The 20,539-nt window shown below is 39.4% G+C and overlaps 1 protein-coding gene across 1 annotated transcript; it reads left to right on the top strand.

The window, feature by feature from the left end:
* Positions 1–194: 194 nt before the first annotated feature.
* Positions 195–10,777, top strand: LOC119901532 (gap junction alpha-3 protein-like). Its single transcript, XM_038717102.1, has 6 exons — positions 195–1,325; positions 1,699–2,781; positions 6,289–6,346; positions 6,825–6,913; positions 7,303–7,865; positions 8,799–10,777. The coding sequence occupies exons 4-6, from the start codon at positions 6,845–6,847 to the stop codon at positions 9,658–9,660; spliced, it is 1,494 nt and encodes a 497-aa protein (XP_038573030.1). The 5' UTR covers positions 195–1,325; positions 1,699–2,781; positions 6,289–6,346; positions 6,825–6,844; the 3' UTR covers positions 9,661–10,777.
* The last annotated feature ends 9,762 nt before the right edge of the window (positions 10,778–20,539 follow it).

Below are 20,539 nucleotides of genomic sequence, written 5' to 3'. Positions count from 1 at the left end.
TTATGCTGCTCACAAAAACAAATGTTATAGAAATTATGTACACTACATGGCGAAATAATAAGTCATAGAAATAAAAGTATTTTACATAATGGAGTGCTGAGGATGAATTAAGTATTCTCAATGTCTTTAGAGGGAAGAAACTTCTCTGAAGTCTGGCGGATTCTTCTGTATCTCTTACCAGACAGCAGCAGGGCAACAACCATATTGTAAAACAACTTATTGTTAATCTACGCTTCAGTTCTGGGGATATCTAAAACTAAATCATACATTACACTGGGTCGTGTCTGCAAGCGCCACGGTCAGCGGATGAGTTAACTGTGTTGCAGAGAGTTTGTTTGTTCTCTCTCTTTTCTCTGAAAGATTTACAGAATAACCGTGCAGATATGATCTTTTAAAATGTTTAAATTGCAAGTCATCACAAACTGGAGTAAGCAGGACAAGAAATGCATTTTAATTTACAGATGTATTAAGTGATCTACTGTATTAACCTCTGTTGGCCTCTGCTGGTGAGATGTGATTGCAACAACTTTGACAGTTGCTGACATAAAACACTTACAACAGAAAAGTTTGGTGAAGAGGTGATGTCATCCTATAACACGCAACCAGGTGAAATAGTTGTTCAGTCACTGGTACTACTAGCTTCCATCTTTTATAGCCTAAAAACAGAACAAAAAAAACCTCTTTAAAAGTTCCTTTATGTAGTTTGGAGGCTATTAATTCAGAAATTAAAGGTATAAGACATGCTTACTCTAATTGATATGGAAATTTTATGCCACTTGTATTGTTAATGCCATGTTTTTTCTGAAATTTTCCTCAATTAGAGATATTACCAGGACAACTCTATATTAGATGCTAAGCTGATGCTAAATGTGAGCTAATTATAATACCAATACTACAATAATAACTACATAGAACAGCAACTACTAATGTTATTTTCACTACTACCCTAAAACTACAACAGTAGCCTAATAATAAACATAATAATGCACACTAAAAACTCCTGGGTTATATCGTCAACGCATTTTCTGGGTTAGTTGTGTTGGGTTAAAATCACTGGGGGGTTTTTCCAGAGAGTAACCATTTCCTGCATTATATGGATAATATTTTGACCCAATTTCCTGGGTTGTTTGGGTTTCTGGGTTGTTTTTCCTCAAAGAGTAACCAAATGTTCTGGGTTATAGGGTTGGCTTTCTCTCTCAAATTCAAATTAGCTTTATTGCTATGAATGTATAGCAACCACCCCTAACCCTGGAACAGTCGTTTGTAATAACCGTCGCTCTGCGCTCGATCCGTTTTGGCCCGTGCAACTTCGTTGTGTATTCAAGGTAAACGATTATTTTATGTAATTTGTGTCCATGTCCCCGTTGCTAGTTTAGCACCATTTGCTGAAAACATTACCATGGCTTAGTTGCTACGTTGAGACGAGCGTTAGCCTTGGTAATTCTGTGGTTGCCATGTACATCTAACTAGTGTAAAGTCACACATGACATGACACAACCAATGTTTGAAGACTTTAAGCCTTAAATTCAATTCAGTTATTGAATATTGTCGAATGTTTGAGAGTTGTTAATTTCTTTCACATATTTTTTATATAGAGTTTAATTTAATTTAATGCAATAAAAATGTAAAAGTGCTTGAAGTGTGTAATATTGTCACAGTCACCCCTTGTCACATGTCTTCCTTTGTTCTGTTTTCCAGCCACTCATCTGTTTCCATGGTTTCTGTCATTTAGTTCATCAGCATCACCTGTGTTTAGTTAATTACCATCATCATCTGTTCCACCTGTGTTCTGTTCATCTTTGTTAGTATTTAGTTCCTTCAGTTCAGTCAGTCTTGTTTAGTGTGTGTACATCGTGCCTGTCTGTACCTTTTGGAGTTACTTTATTAGTAAAATGTTTGAATTAGAACTTTGGACTCCTCTTTTTCTTCTTCTTCTTCTGACTGCATCATACCGTGACAGATATAATGTAAAGCAAAAATAATAATAATAAAAATAATAGTTATTTTTGACCCAACTCCTGGGTTAAAAATTAATTTCTGGGTTATTTCAACACAGATATTGAGGTTGTTCTTTTGACCCAGAAGTTGGGTTATATTAACTACAATGTCGGGTTTTTTTAACCCAACATTTGTATTTAACCCAGAAGTTGGGTCAAAAAGTATAACCCAATTTTCTGGGTTGAAATAACCCAGAAATTAGTTGGTCCCTTTTTAACCCAGGAGTTTTTAGTGTGTGGTTAAAATAATTTGGCTGCTTTTCTCTGCAAAAATTTGCTTTTCTTTCTTGCTTTAAATAGTTTTCAGCTGTCTAAAAGTTGGCTTGTCAGTAGTGTGATGGAGTCGCCCCTGCCCCTACCCACACATTCACACACACACACACACGCACGCGCGCGCGCATACAAGCACGTACTTTCCCCCCCTTCCGACCCCCCTCGTGCGTCCCATGCACGGGGACACCAATGTGTGACAGTGGCGGATGGCCTTGGCCACGCGGGACGCAGCCACTGCGCTTCGCCTTCGCGGGACAGGTTCCACACGCGCCCCTTTTTTTAGACTAGACTAGCCTCTCGTCTTTTTTTACTCTCTCTCTCTCTCTCTCTCTCTCTGTAATTCTCTCTCTGTGTCTCTCTCTCCCTCCCCCCTCCTCTCCCACTAATCTCACCTACTCCTCGTTTGGTCGCCTCGAGCCCACCCGTGGGAGTAAAAGAAAGAAGAAGAAGGAAAGCAGTGAGAGAAGAAGAAGCGCGCTGCCGGGAGGGAGACGTGTTTCAGAGGAGAGCGGTAAGCAGGTGGATGCTGGAGTGATGGTGTTGGCTGAAGTGGGAGGGAAGAGGAGGGATTATCATCCTTCCACCTGCTGGATTATCAGCACCTCTCATGCTGCGTTCACTTCCCTGTGGGAAAGACGGCAGCGAGGAAGTCACTAATATTTCATGAGTTGAAAGTAGGATATCTTTATGGTTAAAGCAGAACATAGACTCTTTCAAATAATGCAGTGTTGACATTTTAGACTTTTTTGATATCACAATTACTATTATAATTAAAAACACATTCAACTGAGTCCTGGGCGTAAATTAGGACGTGTTAGTAGCCTATATAATGTGAGTAGGCCTTAATAGTTTGTCTCCCCATCGCCAGCCACCATATTTTCTTAAAATGGTGGCTCATGAAGTGTGCAAGAGCAACTTCTGCTTTTCTTTGTATTCAAACAAGCTAAACGAGCAAAATTAGTAAAGTATCAAAAATCACAATTCCACGTTCATCACAGAAGTCTTACTATTTTTATTAAATTCTTTATATTTGAATTTGTACCCAACCTACATCAAACCAGGTTTCCTAGGGGTAACTTGTGTTTTAATTTCAATCGTACTATTATTATTATTATTATGGTTTTTTTTATGTGAAAATGTCCTCATTTATGTAGGTGCTACATATAGCTTTGAAAAGAAGAAGCAGGTGACAGAAAACCTGCAATTTCTGGTTCTGGACCTCAGAGTTTGGAGATGGGCCACATTTTTCCCATCATTTTGAGGCCTCTCGTCACCAGTTATTAAATTCCGACAGTCGGTGCATGAGATACTGCAGACCTATTATACTAACTTGGCAAGATACAACTTCCTACATGTTTACTGTAGAGAATGTAATAAGTAAGGTATCAATGTTACCGAGCTGACAGGGGTAACCAAATTCAACATCATAATAACGCATTGAAGATGCTGCTTTCAACCATCCTGTTGTTAAAATGACCATTTCCATATTCCCAGTTTATTGCGGGGTGTTTCATCAATGAATGTTGCTTTCTTGGGGCCAAAAACTTGGACACTTGGACTATTTCCATCAAGGTTTGCTTTGTACATCCTTTTCTACATTTATAGAACTCTAAATGTCACACTGTTATGTACTTTTACACACATTTGGCACCTTTATTTACATTTGTGGTATCGCACACTTTAATCCACATTTATACACTTTTATGCACCTTTTTCTGAAACATTTATTCCCTTTAAGTATTGCGAACCTTTGTGCATTTTAGGCACCAGTACAGACCCTTTTTGTACCTTTGTGCCACATTATTCCCCCCTATACATTGTTACCAAAATGTACCTTAGCACACTTTGTGCACTTTCTGTTTGTCCTTGTGCACTTCATGACCCTGATGTGTTATCAGTCTGTGGCATTTTCAACAATCAACACTGGTCATGTGTACATGCTTGGAGTAACCCAGCTACTGACCATATGTAAGCCTACTTAGGTTAATCTAAATTATTTATACTGTCTATGATTGTGCTTTTAACCATAATTAGGCTACTTGATTAACTGGATAACAAACAGAATTGTACTTCATGTGAACATTGTCTGCATATCTTGAAAAGGATTGTAGGGCACAAACGGCAGGCCAAGAGTTAACTGTTTGAGCTGTTTTAGCACAAAGACCTCTGATCCATCAAAAGCACACGCCAGCCCAGACAATGTCTATCTGGCAGCTTCTCTATTGTCTGTCGTGACAGTTGGTATTTCATCACGTCAACACATCATGTACATGTACACATGCCATTGTTAGACAGGCATGTCAGTTGACAGTTACAGTACTTCTGAAAATGTCATCTGTAGGGTTTGCAGAAGTCACTGAATGTGTATGGACTTCCAATTAGTAGATGTATGATTTCATTTATGAAGGTGAATTTTGAAGCTTTTGTTGTATTAAGGGGGCAGTGCAACAGCTTCATTGTAACTAGGGTATTTCATGTATGGACTTAGAGTGCTTTTTTTAGACTGCTGATTTACTTCTTGTGATGGTAAATCAGATAGAAGTCTTCAGTTTACCTTAATATTAGCAGTAAAATGACTTGTCAGTGGCTTCACATTGGTGGGTCAGATCCACAGGAGTATTGTATGCTACTGTAACTTTCAGTGTGTGTATGTGGTTGTGTGTGTGTGTACATATCAGTCAATCCCAGTCAAACATTTGCCCCCCTCAGCATTCCTGGGATGTGATGAGTCCTGCATTCAACTGGGATACCCTGTTATCCACTCATTCACTTCCCACAGATGGCCAGCCATTGTCCACTACTCAGCCAGCTCTGCGGTGCACACACACACACACACACACACACACACAAGTATGCACAAACACGTGCACGTCTGCAAGCAAATGTGCATGTGGATAAAGTAAGAAACAGGCATCCTCATTTTTCCATACATGCATAAACACATACACAGTTCTCAGTTCTTAAAAAAACAACCCACAAGGCATCAATTTTAGGAATTGTTCTCAAAAACACTTTTTCAATTTACGACAAAAAACTGCATCAGCCAATATATCATCTGCTATAATCAATATTTTTTATATTTTTGTATGTGAAAAGTGTCCCACAGAAAATTAACGCCCAACTTTGCAGCTCTCCTAAGCTCCACAGAGCTTTTTTTAAGCATCTTTCAACTAATTGTTTCGGTTTTACACCCCACAACTCCAGCGGCAGGCAGCTGTAAACAACCTGTTAGCAGATAGATACAGTTAGAGACTAGCTGGTGAACATAGTGGAGGATTTAGCTGCTAAAGAGCTAGATATTTTCCCTCAGGAGAGTGAATATTGGATTTACCGTTCATCCATTCATCAGGTGGCCAGTGCAGAGTCTTCATTTTAGCAGGCTTAAGATTCACTAAACATGAATCTGGTTTAATTTTGATGTGTTGTACGATAAATTTCCAAGGAAGGTTAAAATCAAGGGCAACTAACGTCTTAGTTGAAGATACTTCAACTAAGACGTTTCGCCTCTCATCGACTGTCAGGGAATACCAGCTATTAATCCTCTGTGGAGTCGTTATCAAGGTGATGTATACCCCTTGGTTCGTTTGTGCTCCTGGCTGTCGTTGAAGTCACGTGAGGCCAAGTCTGATCAACCGTTGTTGTGTCACGAGGCCATATGTAAGCGTTTGTTCACTCTCCTGGGAAGAGAAGAAAGGACGCTATTGTAAGGGGATAAGTTGTGTCTCAGCCCTCCTGCCCTGTTGAGAGATGGTCCCTCTAGTCTGGTGTAAATGTAATGTAATTAACTTTAAACCATCTGTCCTCCCTGTCCAAAATGTGGACTAATTTATGTATGATAAATTTACTCCATGTAGTTCTCAAACTTGTTCTATATTATTTGATTATTTTAGTGGCTGAAAAAGTGGTGAGATTTAATCCATGTATGTGAAATTTGACTGTAAATGAGAATTTTGTGTGATGTCTGTTTGACAGTGACCTATAAAGTTGACAAGAGCTTTTTGCCTCTCTTCCTCTACAGATATTTTCTTCGGATCTTTGGTCGATGGATTTATCACTGACAATACAGCAATATTTTAGTAAGTCTGCTTTCCCTTTTCATTATTATGAAACATTTTTTATGTTTGTTCCTCTGATCTCAACATCTGGAAGATACATTTGATTCAGACTCTGGTCTGTTCTATTACTGAAAGGGTTTTCAGTGCGGAGTAATATTGAAGCTGTTAAATAAATAGGGAACTATCATCAATCCCTGAGCTACAGTGTTGCACTGGGTGATTATTTATTGCAATTAACAACTTTCTAATACTACAGAGATGAAATGTTGAAAAATCCTGTTTTGTTTTTTTCACAAGAGAAATATTGAATAACAACAGCCGAATCCTCTACCCATAAGTCTTAATTCCATATACTTCACAATCTGTTCTTCTGTGGTGTCTGTTTCTTTCTCCAGACAGTACCTTTGCTCTTGTCTTTGTCGCCTGCTTCTTCTCTCATTTTGCAACTCCTCACTGGGGCTTCCTGTGTTGTTCACTGGACTCTTGTTTCTCTCTTCAGGCTAGAAAATCAAGTGAAGCATGGGTGACTGGAGCTTTCTGGGGCGGCTGCTGGAGAATGCTCAAGAACACTCCACTGTGATTGGAAAGGTGACTGATTGACTATTGATTAACTTGATGAATATGAAATTATATCACATTAAATCCACAATTTCTTGGTAATCTTCAGACAAGTAGTGCATTTGAAACAGCAAGCTGATTCAGACTGACCATACAGCTTGGTTTGTCTTAAAGATCTCATTGTAACAAGGATACCAGTTACACTGTTAAGACGGAAGAAGTTTATTCTGGTGTTCCTGTGCTCAAAACAAAGACCAACTTGAGAGCTTCACTTTATTGCTTCAGCTCAGTATCCTAGGAAATATGTCCATGGTGGACGTTTACGTCCAGGGGCAACAAAAAACAGAGTGGCTTCATTAAGTCCAGTTGAAGTGCTTAAGATATGTGAACCAACTTTCTAATCACTCAATCCTCCCCAGGTTTGGCTGACCGTCCTGTTCATCTTCCGCATCTTGGTGCTGGGCGCAGCAGCTGAAGAGGTTTGGGGTGATGAGCAGTCGGACTTTACTTGTAACACGCAGCAGCCCGGTTGCGAGAACGTCTGCTATGATGAGGCCTTCCCCATCTCCCACATCCGCTTCTGGGTGCTGCAGATCATCTTTGTCTCCACACCCACCCTCATCTACCTGGGCCATGTGCTGCACATTGTTCGCATGGAGGAGAAGAGGAGGGAGAGGGAGGAGGAGCTCAGAAAGGCCGGACGGCACCAGGAGGACCATGACCCTCTCTATCACAACGGAGTTGGCGATGGAGGAGGAGGAGGTGGTGGGAAGAAGACAAAGCCCCCAATTCGGGATGAGCACGGGAAGATCCGGATCCGAGGAGCGTTACTGAGGACCTACATCTTCAACATCATCTTTAAGACTCTGTTTGAGGTGGGCTTCATCCTGGGACAGTACTTCCTGTATGGCTTCCACCTGAGGCCGCTCTATAAATGTGGCCGCTGGCCCTGCCCCAATACTGTGGACTGCTTCATCTCCAGGTTAGAGAGTGGAATTCAATGAGACGATTTTATTTCTATGTGTTTTCATTTTTCTCTCACTTGTTTGTGTGTTTGTTCATTTTCTATGTAAAACCACTCTGCTGGAAACCTTTCATATTACATATTCACTTAGTCCTGTCCCCCATTAGTTAATGTTGCTTTCGGTTCTCGAGTAACACATTGACAATGGTGATAACGGTGGCATTCTTTACCATTAAAAATACTTTTGAAACAATGGCTTCTTGACTTTACCCAAGCAGACAAAAGCAGAATTCTTCTTTCTAACCTTATTTCCATTCTTGTTTCTAAATTTTGTCAAAATGGCAACTGTCACAATTAGATTTTATTAGCTGTAGCTATTTAGCTAATTAGGTTAACATTAGCTCTATGAGCTAATGAGAACTTTATAAAAAGGATATTAAATATGCACTCAATAGCTCCATACATTATATTGTGCTAAAAGTCTGAGGCTGTTGGTGAATGGCCCAGGTAAGTCCTCACCAGTTTATGTGCTAGGTGACATAGAAATAAAGACACAGCATTGTTCCTTTATTGCAGTGCAGAGCTAGTTAGGCAGTCAGATGTTTAGCTAGTATGTTTAGCTTGTTAACATGATGCTATTTCAGGTAACGTTTGCTGGACAGCAGGACCGAGCTTCTCTTAACCTAAACTGTGATATAGCCTATTAGCATCCAGAACAAGTTTTCACAAAGTGTATGTGTTAGTTGTAAAAGATGCTCTGTTAATGTAACCTGTAAACCCACAATCTAAAGTAGTTAATTAATGACGTGGTCCCTGCACTTGGAAGTAAGCAAATTAGCTATCCAAACATGCTAACTTGTTATACAGTTTTTTCATGCTTTTTCTATGATTACATTTACATTACATTTTAATTTGTGAATTAAAAACATTTTTGTTCGTCTGTTGTCACAGGCCCACTGAAAAGACAATCTTCATCATCTTCATGCTGGTGGTTGCCTGTGTCTCTCTGGTCCTCAACCTGCTAGAGATCTACCACCTGGGTTGGAAGAAAGTCAAGCAGGGGGTCACCAATGAGTTTGCACCCGACAGTGAGTCGCTGCAGCTGGGTGCTGATGAGCCTGGAGATGCAGAGACGATTCCTGAGCAGACCTCTCCGTCAGTGCTCGAGTGTTTGCCAGTGTATGCCAGCGTGAACGTGGTGGGGGTTGGGGCAGGAGTAGGAGGATCCTACAGTCCAAGTGAGGCCTCCCCTGCAGTAATCTCCTTAAGCCCCGACACCGCCTCTGTGCCCGCCAGACTCAAGATGGATGGCACAGCGTTTCACCCAGATGACTTCCTGTTGGAGGCCCTGCCCGCTTCTTTATATGACAGCAGTGAGAAAGGGAGTGTCGAGAGCCACGGGCAGCTGACGGCAATGGAGCAGAACTGGAGCAACATGGCACTGGAGCTCAACAATCTGGATAGGAGAAACTCCTCTTCCTCCTACCCTCCTCCTCTTCCCTCTCCTCCCACATCCGCCTCCTCCTCTCCTCAGGAGGAGAAAACCCCACCACTTCCAGAAGGGGAGCAACACTCCATGTTTCCCACACTTCCTCGTCATACCCCTCTTTACCCCCTCGCACCAGAGGAGGCGCCTGTGGATGAGGAAAATACTGTCGCCACAGCACCTTGTGTGGTCCCACATGACGACTTCACTGTGGTTACCAGGGCAGAGATGCATCAGCCTCCTCCTGCTGTGACAGACATCCGGAAGCCAAGTCGGGCCAGCAAGAGCAGCTGCGTCCGGGCTCGCCCTGATGACCTGGCAGTGTAGCTAAAACACACACACTCACACATTCACACAACCATGCATACATGCTGTGTACACATAGAAAACCTACATAAGCAACTTTTTCACATATGCACAACTGCATAAAACCACACACAAGCATGCCCTCAAGCAAAAGACATGCCTGCAAGGAAGACGTGCAAAACACGTTACCGCATGCATTCAGCTGGAGGTGGCTGCTCAGATTACTCTCAGAATTATGAACCTTAAGTAGGGATAGAAAGAGTTTGGCCAGATTACACTGATAGCACCATGCTGATGCCTTACCGACATATTACTAACAATGTCTACATGAGCTTCTCAACTTCTAAGATATGAGTTCAGACATGCTTTGCAGAAATCTCCTGGCAACACATCTGGAGTCATTTTGGAGAACAGTGGAGAGATGGCTGTGCACACTGTGAATCCATCTCTGACAATGTTCTATCATTTACCAAGCTAAGCTAATCAACTAGTGGCTCTAGCTCCATGTTTGGCTAACATGGCTACCACTTACTCTTCTGGCCATACTCTAACTTTTCTTTGGCGAGGTTGGACAGGGGAGGTATATAGGCCCATGAAATGGGATTACAAACATACATACTTGCATACTTACACACACACCTACGGTTATATATATATAACCAGCACAGACACAAATAAGGAAAGGTTATAGTGATGATGATGATGGTGATGATTGGACTAACTAATACGTTTGGGAGCGTAGAGGCAGCAGTACTATATTCTTTTATTTTCATCTTACATTAATTTCTTTGCTGGGAGACATCAGAGGAGAGGTTTGCACTTTTGTTTCTTTATTTTTATTTTTCTTGTGACGTGATGGTGGAGCTGTGTGTCGTGTTGAATCTGTCTGTCTGCGTGTGCTGCTCTCAGCCAGCCTGTAGTTTCAATGAAGAGAGGGATGCACTGACGTTAGGATAGAGCAGATGAGGAGAGCAACAAAGCAGTCCCACCCTGAGACGTAGTCCTTATAGGCTTCACAGGCTGTGTGTGTGTGTGTGTGTGTGTGTGTGTGTGTGTGTGTTTAGGTACCCTAATTTGTTTCAGTGTTTACAAAATGAAATCTCTGCAGTTAAATCAGGGTAAACTATATAAAGTATATAAATATGTAAATATATAATGATTAATAGTATTGATATGCACCACAGGATGTTACAGAACTACCTACATTTAAAAAAAAAAAAAGGTTTCTGGTTAAGCTGCAATTCACAGCAATTTTTAACCTAGACAATCAAAAGTGCTTTTCTGACATTGGCCCCACAAGTCACTTTATGAAAAGATCAAATGTCAGAAGAGTTGAGGTAACTAAAGAAAACAGTACACAATCAAGGGCAAAAACCTTATTTTAACAAGTTCTATATTGAGCATTTTTAAGCTTTGCAGCTTGAACAGAGCATAAAAATCAGTACAGCTTCTTTCTGATGCTTGTGTTTGCAGTGTGTTACAAAACTGTCGAGTTCCCCCTAGCTCTTCTGTATAGGAGGACTCTAAGTTAATTTTCTAGACTAGCTGTAGATGATACAGTAGCTTTTAGATTTTTTGAAAAAAAGAAAGCTATATGATCTAAAAAAGTGATCACTTTTATTTCTCTGTCAGTTCTTAACAGGCATCCCATATAGGATTGTTCATTTTTCCTGTTCTTCTCATTAATTCCTGCCAACCCCACCCCCCCTTAAACAAAACAAAACATACAGCTCATACAAGTCCATTTAACTACCCAACAGCTTTAATTTATTAAATCATATTATTCATGTGCCAACAATCAGGGGAAAAAATGTACCCTAGTAGCAAGTCAGCAAAGGAGAGTAGTTGCCCTGTTAGTGCTTATATGACATGTCCCTGAATTAGCATTTAAACACCATAACTAAAATAAGCAAATGAAAGTAAATGAAAGTCTGATTCAATATGTTTACTTTTCGCTATAAACAAAATGTTGTTTTTGTAGTTTGATAAAATAATCTTAGCTCAAGGTCTTCTTATTCGGTTTTTCAGGAACCTTCCACCACATCTCATGGTCTTCATTGTTGTTGCAGTAGCTCTGTCTAGGTTGTCTGCTAAATGTTTTCCCATCAGGTAAATAACCCATGATATTGTCCTGGGTTCATTCTCCTAAAATCAAGACTGTCGTGCTGCACAAATCTTAGAGAATTTAACTGTGAAATGGTCACATACCAAATTCATATACAGGGAATGCTGCTCATCTACATTCATGGCAACTTGGAAATTGTTTATGAGCTCAATGATCTATTAACACATTTGGGTATAACAGAAATGGCATAAGTAAATTAAGGTAGCTCAGAATTAGCACAGAGGCTAACTTCTAAATTGCTAATGTTAATTGTGTGTTGTGTTAAAGGTTATTAAAGGTCCAGTGTATAAGTTTCAGTGGCATCAAGCGATGAGGGTTGTGAATTGCAACGGTTCAGTCATCACTCCCCCCTCCCTTTGCACGCGTGCTAAGCTACAACACGGTCTGTCGGCTCTTGTGCTAGATAATACATGTGGGTCTCCATTTGTCCAAATTTCACGTCTCTTCTTACTATAAAAAACACAACTACTTTTTCTTCTTCTTCTTCTTCCTTCTTTTTTGTCCATATTCAATGTAACAAAGCAGTTAGTCCGTTTGGGCTGCTGTAGAAACATGGTGATGTCCATGTAACTGGACCTGCGATGTATGTAGATAGAAATGGCTCACTGAGGTAAACAAAATATAATGGTTCATTATGTAAGGTCTTTATACACCACTTAAAACATAGTTATCTATATTATATTGCATTTCTGTCAATAGATCATCCTAAATATTACACACTGGACCTTTAATGTAGTTAATTGCTGTCAATTATCAAAACTGGTATCCTCAATGTTTTGAATTATTAATTTGTTAAAGCTAATTAGATTTGGGTAGATTTTCCTTAAAATTTGAACAGAGCCAGGCCAGCTGGTTCCCCCTGCTTTCAGTCTTTATGCTTAGCAAAGATAACTGTCTTCATATTTAATGGACAGACATGAGAGTGTCCCTCTCCGGGAATTTTTGAAAGGTCATGGCTTGTCAACGAAGTACATTCAAAACGGCTGCAATTCAAATGTTGCAGTGGCTAATTATTAAAAAAAAGCAGGAGCAGACTTCATACAACCTGTGCAAAGTTACATATGTCAGCTTTTGGCATTAAGTAAGCAATTAACCGGTCCAGGCTACGAAAAAGTTATTAATCGTGCATTCGAATCAGGTGTTCCTGTTCCAGCCACATGCACTGTGCAGTTTGGCTCACTGTCATTGCTTTGTCAGGCCCATCGTTAACGGGATTTGTTCCACCTGTGCTTTCAAACAAAATGGCTGCTGTGGAAAACATTTGTACATTTGATCACTGTGTGCTCTTCCCTCCAACTGTGCCATGATGCTACATTATAATTTGAATATGATCATAAGGTTTGCAATTAAGGCCTTACTTACAGTATATTTAACTGTAGCTTGACTTGGGAACTGAGCTAGCGTTGTGCAGGGCCTTTGGCACAGAAATCAGTGGCATATCAAGGTGCATTTTTAGCGACTGAGAGTGTATTACTTCCAACTTGTCATGAATGCAATCATTTAATTTCTATGAACCAAATGAAATATGAGGTGACAAATGAGAAGCAAGTATTGTTCAATGATGCAGTAAAAGGTACACAATTTCTAAAGATAGGATGATCCATAGACTGAATCTATGCTGTTTGCTGGCTATGTCAAATGTTTACATGTCTCTGATCAAACTTAGGTGCCAATAAACAACTTCAGCAAATTTTGGCAACTGAAGCACTTGATGTACTTTTAGAAAAATAAGTGATGTGTAAGATTTAACCAATGATATTTAACAAATATATTTGTGCCAAATATATCCTAATACATGATGGATTTTAAAGAGCTTAGCTTGGGAACCTCACCCCTGACCTTAACAATCGTGGAGATCAGTTTTACAACTCTTTCATAACTCTGGGAAAGGAGACTTCCACCAAAGAAACTTGAACTTTGTCTCTAAAAGATTGTTGAAACAAGGTTCATTTTACTTATTTCTATAGCTGAAATGTTTTTCATAACCTTGTTGTTCCAAGCTGTTCTTAGTACCTTTTGATATGTAGATAAAGATTTGCACAGTTAGATAGTTATAGACCACTGTTATGAGGATATGAAGATATTATAAATAGAAAAGAAAAAAGGTGTCCTTGGATGAGGGGAAATTAACATATTTTTGTTTATTTATGGAAATAACACTATCAAATTAGACTTGGAATGGACAAGATTTGAATCTAATGTGATTGTTCTTCTTCTGTCCTGAATATGAATTTAGAGACTTTTGGCTACTTTAACTTTTACACCATGGATGTGCCTTGAATCAAAAATCCCAAGAGGAAAAAAGGTGGTGTGATGGGATTTTCATGGCGCCCCTACCAGCAGGGACACAGACTCACCTGCTATTTCTCCCGTTGTAAAATTACTGTCTTTGAAGAGAAGCGCCTTGCGTCTGAACCTTTTGTTAAAGAACATGTTGATGTAAATGTTCATTTACCTCAGATGTTTACAGAACTGTTACTGAATAAACTTTTTGTACCATACCTGTTTTCTGTCATGGTTAGTGTTTTTCTTTTTGGATGATTTCTTTTCCATTTGGGGTTTAGAAACCAAAACCATTTGACCAATAATACATTCTCAAACTGAATTTACAAGTGACAAAATTGGCCTCTCCCAAACAGCATCTGTCAAATCATATCTAGGCATTGTCGGCCTGCCAAACTTTGGAGCGCTTGGAGTTCTTAAAGAACAGTGCTTGGTATTAAAATAGTTTGAAAGGTCATGTCTTTTTTTTTGCCATTCTGAAACCAAAACCACAAGCAAAATTGTAAAGAAGAGATGAAACAGTGTGTTTGTCTAATGTTAGCATGGCTAGCTAATTAGCTTACCTATAGTAGTCATGTAACGTTCAACACGTCCTCATACCTAAATGACCTAACAAGTTGCTTGTCAAGTGTCCAAAAGTGACATTTACGACTATTGGAAAGTATCAATGCCGCAACTGGCGTAGTCACGTGATGTCCTAAGTCTTATGATGTTAAATAGCCTATGTGGTAACCTTTGTGAAATGAACTCAAACCTCAGCCTCCTGAGGGAAAGTCCTGTGTTTGTTTTGCCCATTTATTCATCCACCCCGATCACTTCTATGGACTTTGTCTCTTTATACTACGTCACCTGACTTCCTCCTTTGCAACCGCCATACAGCTACTAGAGGTCATGGCCTAACAATAAACATAAACATGAGTCGTGGGTATCAACCTATGGCAGTTTTTCTGGTGAGGACGGGCTGATAATGTTACTTCCAAGAATTAGCATATCATTAGCTTACTACATTTGTTACTACAAGTTATGTTTTAAAAAAAGCCCATTTCAGGGGTGGAAATCGGTCTAACACCAGTTCCAGATGCTACTAATTAAATCAAACTTTAGAGTAATAGTGCCTCTGCCCTGTTCTGGACTGGACTTGCCAGAGTTTTTGTGACTGGCTTCATCTAGTTTTGCGGGGATGCTCTGCCATGCAGATTCCCTCCTGTTGATGTCCTGATAACTATTTAGTAAACAGCAATAGATTCTGGAAACTCACAAACAGCAAGAATCAGTCTTGCTTCCAATGATTTTTGCGCCGCGTCGCTTACAAAAACTTAAAGACAATTCAACTTCGTCAGCGGGCAGGTGTGTACGTGTGGCAACCACTTCACCTCACTCTAACAGGGACACTTGCTACTGAACATAGACTATTTATGCTGCTTATTGATAAAAACAAGAAAACAGATTATATACAGGTGCTGGTCATATAATTAGAATAATTCAATTCAAAAAGTGAAACTTAGATATTATATTCATTCATTACACACAGACTGATATATTTCAAATGTTTATTTCATTTAATTGTGATGATTAAAAACTGACAACTAATGAAAATCTCAAATTCAGTATCTCCAAAAATTTGAATATTACCAATACCAAAAAAAAGGATTTTTAGAAATGTTGGCCAACTGAAAAGTATGAACATGAAAAGTATGAGCATGTACAGCACACAATACTTAGTTGGGGCTCCTTTTGCCTGAATTACTGCAGCAATGCGGCGTGGCATGGAGTCCATCAGTCTGTGGCACTGCTCAGGTGTTATGAGAGCCCAGGTTGCTCTGATAGTGGCTTTCAGCTCTTCTGCATTGTTGGGTCTGGCGTATCGCATCTTCCTCTTCACAATACCCCATAGATTTTCTATAGGATTAAGGTCAGGCGAGTTTGCTGGCCAATTGAGAACAGGGATACCATGGTCCTTAAACCAGGTACTGGTAGCTTTGGCACTGTGTGCAGGTGCCAAGTCCTGTTGGAAAATGAAATCTGCATCTCCATAAAGTTGGTCAGCAGCAGGAAGCATGAAGTGCTCTAAAACTTCCTGGTAGACGGCTGCGTTGACCCTGGACCTCAGAAAACACAGTGGACCAACACCAGCAGATGACATGGCATCCCAAACCATCACTGACTGTGGAAACTTTACACTGGACTTCAAGCAACGTGGATTCTGTGCCTCCCCTCTCTTCCTCCAGACTCTGGAACCTTAATTTCCAAAGGAAATTAAAAATTTACTTTCATCAGAGAACATAACTTTGGACCACTCAGCAGCAGTCCAGTCCTTTTTGTCTTTAGCCCAGGCGACACGCTTCTGAAGCTGTGTCTTGTTCAAGAGTGGCTTGACACAAGGAATGCGACAGCTGAAACCCACGTCTTGCATACGTCTGTGCGTGGTGGTTCTTGAAGCACTGACTCCAGCTGCTGTCCACTCTTTGTGAATCTCCCCCACAGTTTTGAATGGGTTTTGTTTCACAATCCTCTCCAGGGTGTGGTTATCCCTATTGCTTATACACTTTTTTCTACCACATCTTTTCTATTAATGTGCTTGGACACAGAGCTCTGTGAACAGCCAGCCTCTTTAGCAATGACCTTTTGTGTCTTGTCCTCCTTGTGCAAGGTGTCAATGGTCGTCTTTTGGACAGCTGTCAAGTCAGCAGTCTTCCCCATGATTGTGTAGCCTACAGAACTAGACTGAGAGACCATTTAAAGGCCTTTGCAGGTGTTTTGAGTTAATTAGCTGATTAGAGTGCGGCACCAGGTGTCTTCAATATTGAACCTTTTCACAATTCTAATTTTCTGAGATACTGATTTGGGGGTTTTCATTAGTTGTCAGTTATAATCATCAAAATTAAAAGGAATGAACACTTGAAATATATCAGTCGGTGTGGAATGAATGTATACATTATACAAGTTTCACTTTTTGAATGGAATTACTGAAATAAATCAACTTTTTGATGATTATATGACCAGCACCTGTGTGTGTGTATATATATATATATATATATATATATATATATATATATATATGTATGTATGTTAACCTGTTACTCAGAAGGTGCCTGCTATGATGTTATGATCGTGGCTTTGGACTCTAGCTTGTTTTAACAAGCTAGATAGAAGGTAATGCCCTGGCAGTGGCAAATAGCTTTGGTTTAATATTTGATTTGATTACATTAATGTTTAAGTTGAGATTTTCAAGAAATATTTTATTGCTACTGTGTAAAGTGAATACTCCTGGTAAAAAGCACCTTATTTATTTAAAGTGTTTGCAATCCACATGTTATTGCACTTGTGTGTACATAGCAGTATATCTAAATTAATAGTGCTCAATACACCACTTTAGAATTCATTATTCAATTTTGTGCATAATAATGCGATTAATCACCATTAAAAATTTGAATCTTTCCCAGCACTACTTATTTTAAAATACAAATAATAGATCTAAATATAACCTTTTCCAATTTCCATAATAAACATGTGAGTGTGTTATGTCTGGTACACAGGCTCACTTATTTCTATGTCCTCTATATGGATGATTAACTGGTGAGAATGCTGACTTTGTACCTGACCTGTAGGCTTTACCATTAATTCTTTTTTTCCACATACACAGTGCTGAGTTAGCATGGTATCATAGCCATTAATGACACTCTGGTATCTCATTTTCACACAAGTCAATAGAAAGAAATTTCTAATCTATTCTATAAAGAAGTTTTCAACCAACTAGTATTTGTTCATGTTAATTAGCTTGCTAACTAGCTAGCTTGCCAACTACAGCTGATAAAGCCAGCAAGTCAGCTGGCAAAATGGTCAGGGTCAAGGTTTCAAAAATTACTAAGAATTTCAAGTTCATTGTGCTGTGCTAATGGGGACAAAATACAAAATAGCACCTAAACATGCCAATTTATTCAACATTAGTTCCTCCTTAAAACAAGATACTTTAAAAAAACTAATGATTGTGATGAAATTTGATGATAGAGATGGTCATGGTCCCAAGAAAATTAATGCTTTTGAAAATATCTAATTATTGATAACAAATATTAAAATCTAATACACAGATTGTAATTACATTAAATGTTCAGATTTGTGGTACGTTAACATTTAGAAGTTGAACTCACAGCTTCCTGAGTTCCAGATGCCAGTAAAAATAGTCTGACAACACTAGTATTTTCTGGGAATGAACAGTTAAACATCTCAGCATGTGCAAGCTTTTGTTTTTGATTGACCTCAAACTTTGTCCCTACCAGCCACCATACACTCTGTCTGACCTAAAGTAAGTTACTGTATATTATCTGGAAATAACGTTTTAAACACGCTGCTGGCATTTTTTTCCTTCAGGAAAACAAAAGGACATGAAATAAATGAAAGATTGCATGTTAATTATTTTAGCAGTAGTGCATGTCCACTTATTAATATTACTTGATAGTTGGAAGAGTGCGTGTGGGTGGGTGGGTGTGGGTGGTTGGTTGGTTGGTTGGTTGGATGTGTATGTGTGTGTGCCATGAAAATTGTTCTGTCTGTGCATGTGTGTATATCCGGTGGTGTTTTTATGTGCACGTGTGTGTGTGTGTGTGTGTGTGTGTGTGTGTGTGTGTGTGTGTGTGTGTGTGTCCTTATGGCCTCACCCATTAAGCTGTGCTGAGGCCAGCACTTCCTTTATATTTGCTGAAAGTCCCAGGGATTTTGGCTGAACAAAAACCTCTCCAGGCAGTGAAAAGGCCTTGAATGCCTGCTAATGCTGTCCCGACCTCTGGACTCTTGCACATTGCTGCGTACGTGTCCATATGGTCCAATATGAGCATGAACCGTTTGTTTACATACTGTATATTGTAATAGTGACAAAGACGAGGACTCTTAAAAAATATAACCTCGTGTTTTATAAACATTGGCCGTAGAAGTTATGACTTTTGGATGTTGGCAATGGAAAGCTTGACTTTGAAGTTACATAGAATTTTACAAAGAGAACATTACTTTAAGTTTTAATTTTGATAATAAATTACAAATAAATAGAAAATTATCTTTTTTATTTTAAACAGAATATATAGACACAGCACACAGACATGCAGATAAGCTAATAATAAAGCAATGTACCACATAGCCTTAGCCTAAAAAACACATAAGCTTCATTCCTGAATGCTTGTTTGATTTAAAACAAAAAATAGCATGGACTTGAAACAAGCTACCACTAACAATCTCATTCATCCAGTAAGAACATGTGAATGTTTAACTATATTTTGTTGGTGGCATCAAGAAATGTTCTGTTTTTATTGAGAGCAAATCTGTCTGTGATTCATGTGTGGCTCAGCTGGACAAGTGTTTTACTCTCGACTATGAAGCCTCTTGTGTTTTATGCAGCACTACTGCTTGCGAGGTCAACCTTGATATCTGAAGGATATTTGTCTGCGTCAGATTGGTTGTTCACAGTTTTGATCCCACCTCTTGTTTGCAAGAAATAAAGTTAAAGCAATTCCTCTAAACTGATGTCTTCTGCCTGGAGACCTTTTACTGAGCTTGCATCTGCACCTGCAACCCGTTGCTATATATCACTGAAACTCAACTCTGCAACTTATTTCTCAGTTGTTCTGTGCTGTCAAACTTTGTGGCTAAAAAACGTTTTTTGTTGCATATTGCTTCTAAATTTTGATTTATGCTTGTATACCTGTGAGTTCAGTACACTGCGTTTAGCACACAAGAAGACGGAAGGAAATACTACAAATAAAACACACAAAAGACAGTGATGCTGCAATATACACATAACTGGGCAGAGCTACAAGACAGCTCATTGCTTGCATGTGCAAATTATGTTATATGGGCATTATTTGACTTGACTCTCAGTTGCCTGTAGCTTTGCAATGCTGTCATGCTGTCCTGATGGATCTGCGCTGTCTACACTGTCTCTAAAAATATATACTGGACACATCTTCTATGTTCAGGGTTAGGGTAAGGATTTATTTCTGTAACCCTGATTTTCACACTAGAGCAGCCCTTAAGCTAACCAGAGGGGTATCTGGGGTCACCACAATGACTCTTGGAGGGCACTTGTGCCTACAGAAGAGCCATTTATACCACTTAAATGCCCATTAGGGTGCCGGCATCCTGGTTAAAGATGGCACTTTGACAAATATTTAGAAAAAGAGATGTAAGACATGATCAGGGGCTGCTTCTTAATACCATTAAAATGGTGATGCATTCACTCTAGCTCAGTATTAATTTATTGCAGCTGTTTAATGTTGGGGTCAAATGGATTCTCTGGTTTCTGACAAATTCATTTGTACAGTAGGTCCTCTAGTGGCCAAACTCTGACATTACTTAATATTGGCTTCGATGGGGCACTCGATTTAGTTCTTCATAACTGGTTCCAGTCAGTCTCCAAATTCAAAACATAGGCTATAAACCAAAATTTTACATGACATACAACTGTTTTCATGATAATCACCGAAATGAACAAAATAACACTCCAGA

This window comes from Micropterus salmoides, unplaced genomic scaffold, assembly GCF_014851395.1.
Source record: "Micropterus salmoides isolate LMB-PRFRI ecotype aquatic unplaced genomic scaffold, ASM1485139v1 Ms_hic_scaffold_1, whole genome shotgun sequence".
Lineage (NCBI taxonomy): Eukaryota > Metazoa > Chordata > Actinopteri > Centrarchiformes > Centrarchidae > Micropterus > Micropterus salmoides.
The sequence above is the reverse complement of the archived record's forward strand: the minus strand, read 5'-3'. Positions and strand labels throughout refer to the sequence as shown.

Excerpts from the sequence above, each read along its gene's own strand:
- LOC119901532 (XM_038717102.1), top strand. The coding sequence starts at position 6,845 with ATGGGTGACTGGAGCTTTCTGGGGCGGCTGCTGGAGAATGCTCAAGAA. Across the intron at positions 6,914-7,302 it reads ACTCCACTGTGATTGGAAAG|GTTTGGCTGACCGTCCTGTT; the intron begins GTGACTGATTGA and ends AATCCTCCCCAG. Across the intron at positions 7,866-8,798 it reads GTGGACTGCTTCATCTCCAG|GCCCACTGAAAAGACAATCT; the intron begins GTTAGAGAGTGG and ends CTGTTGTCACAG.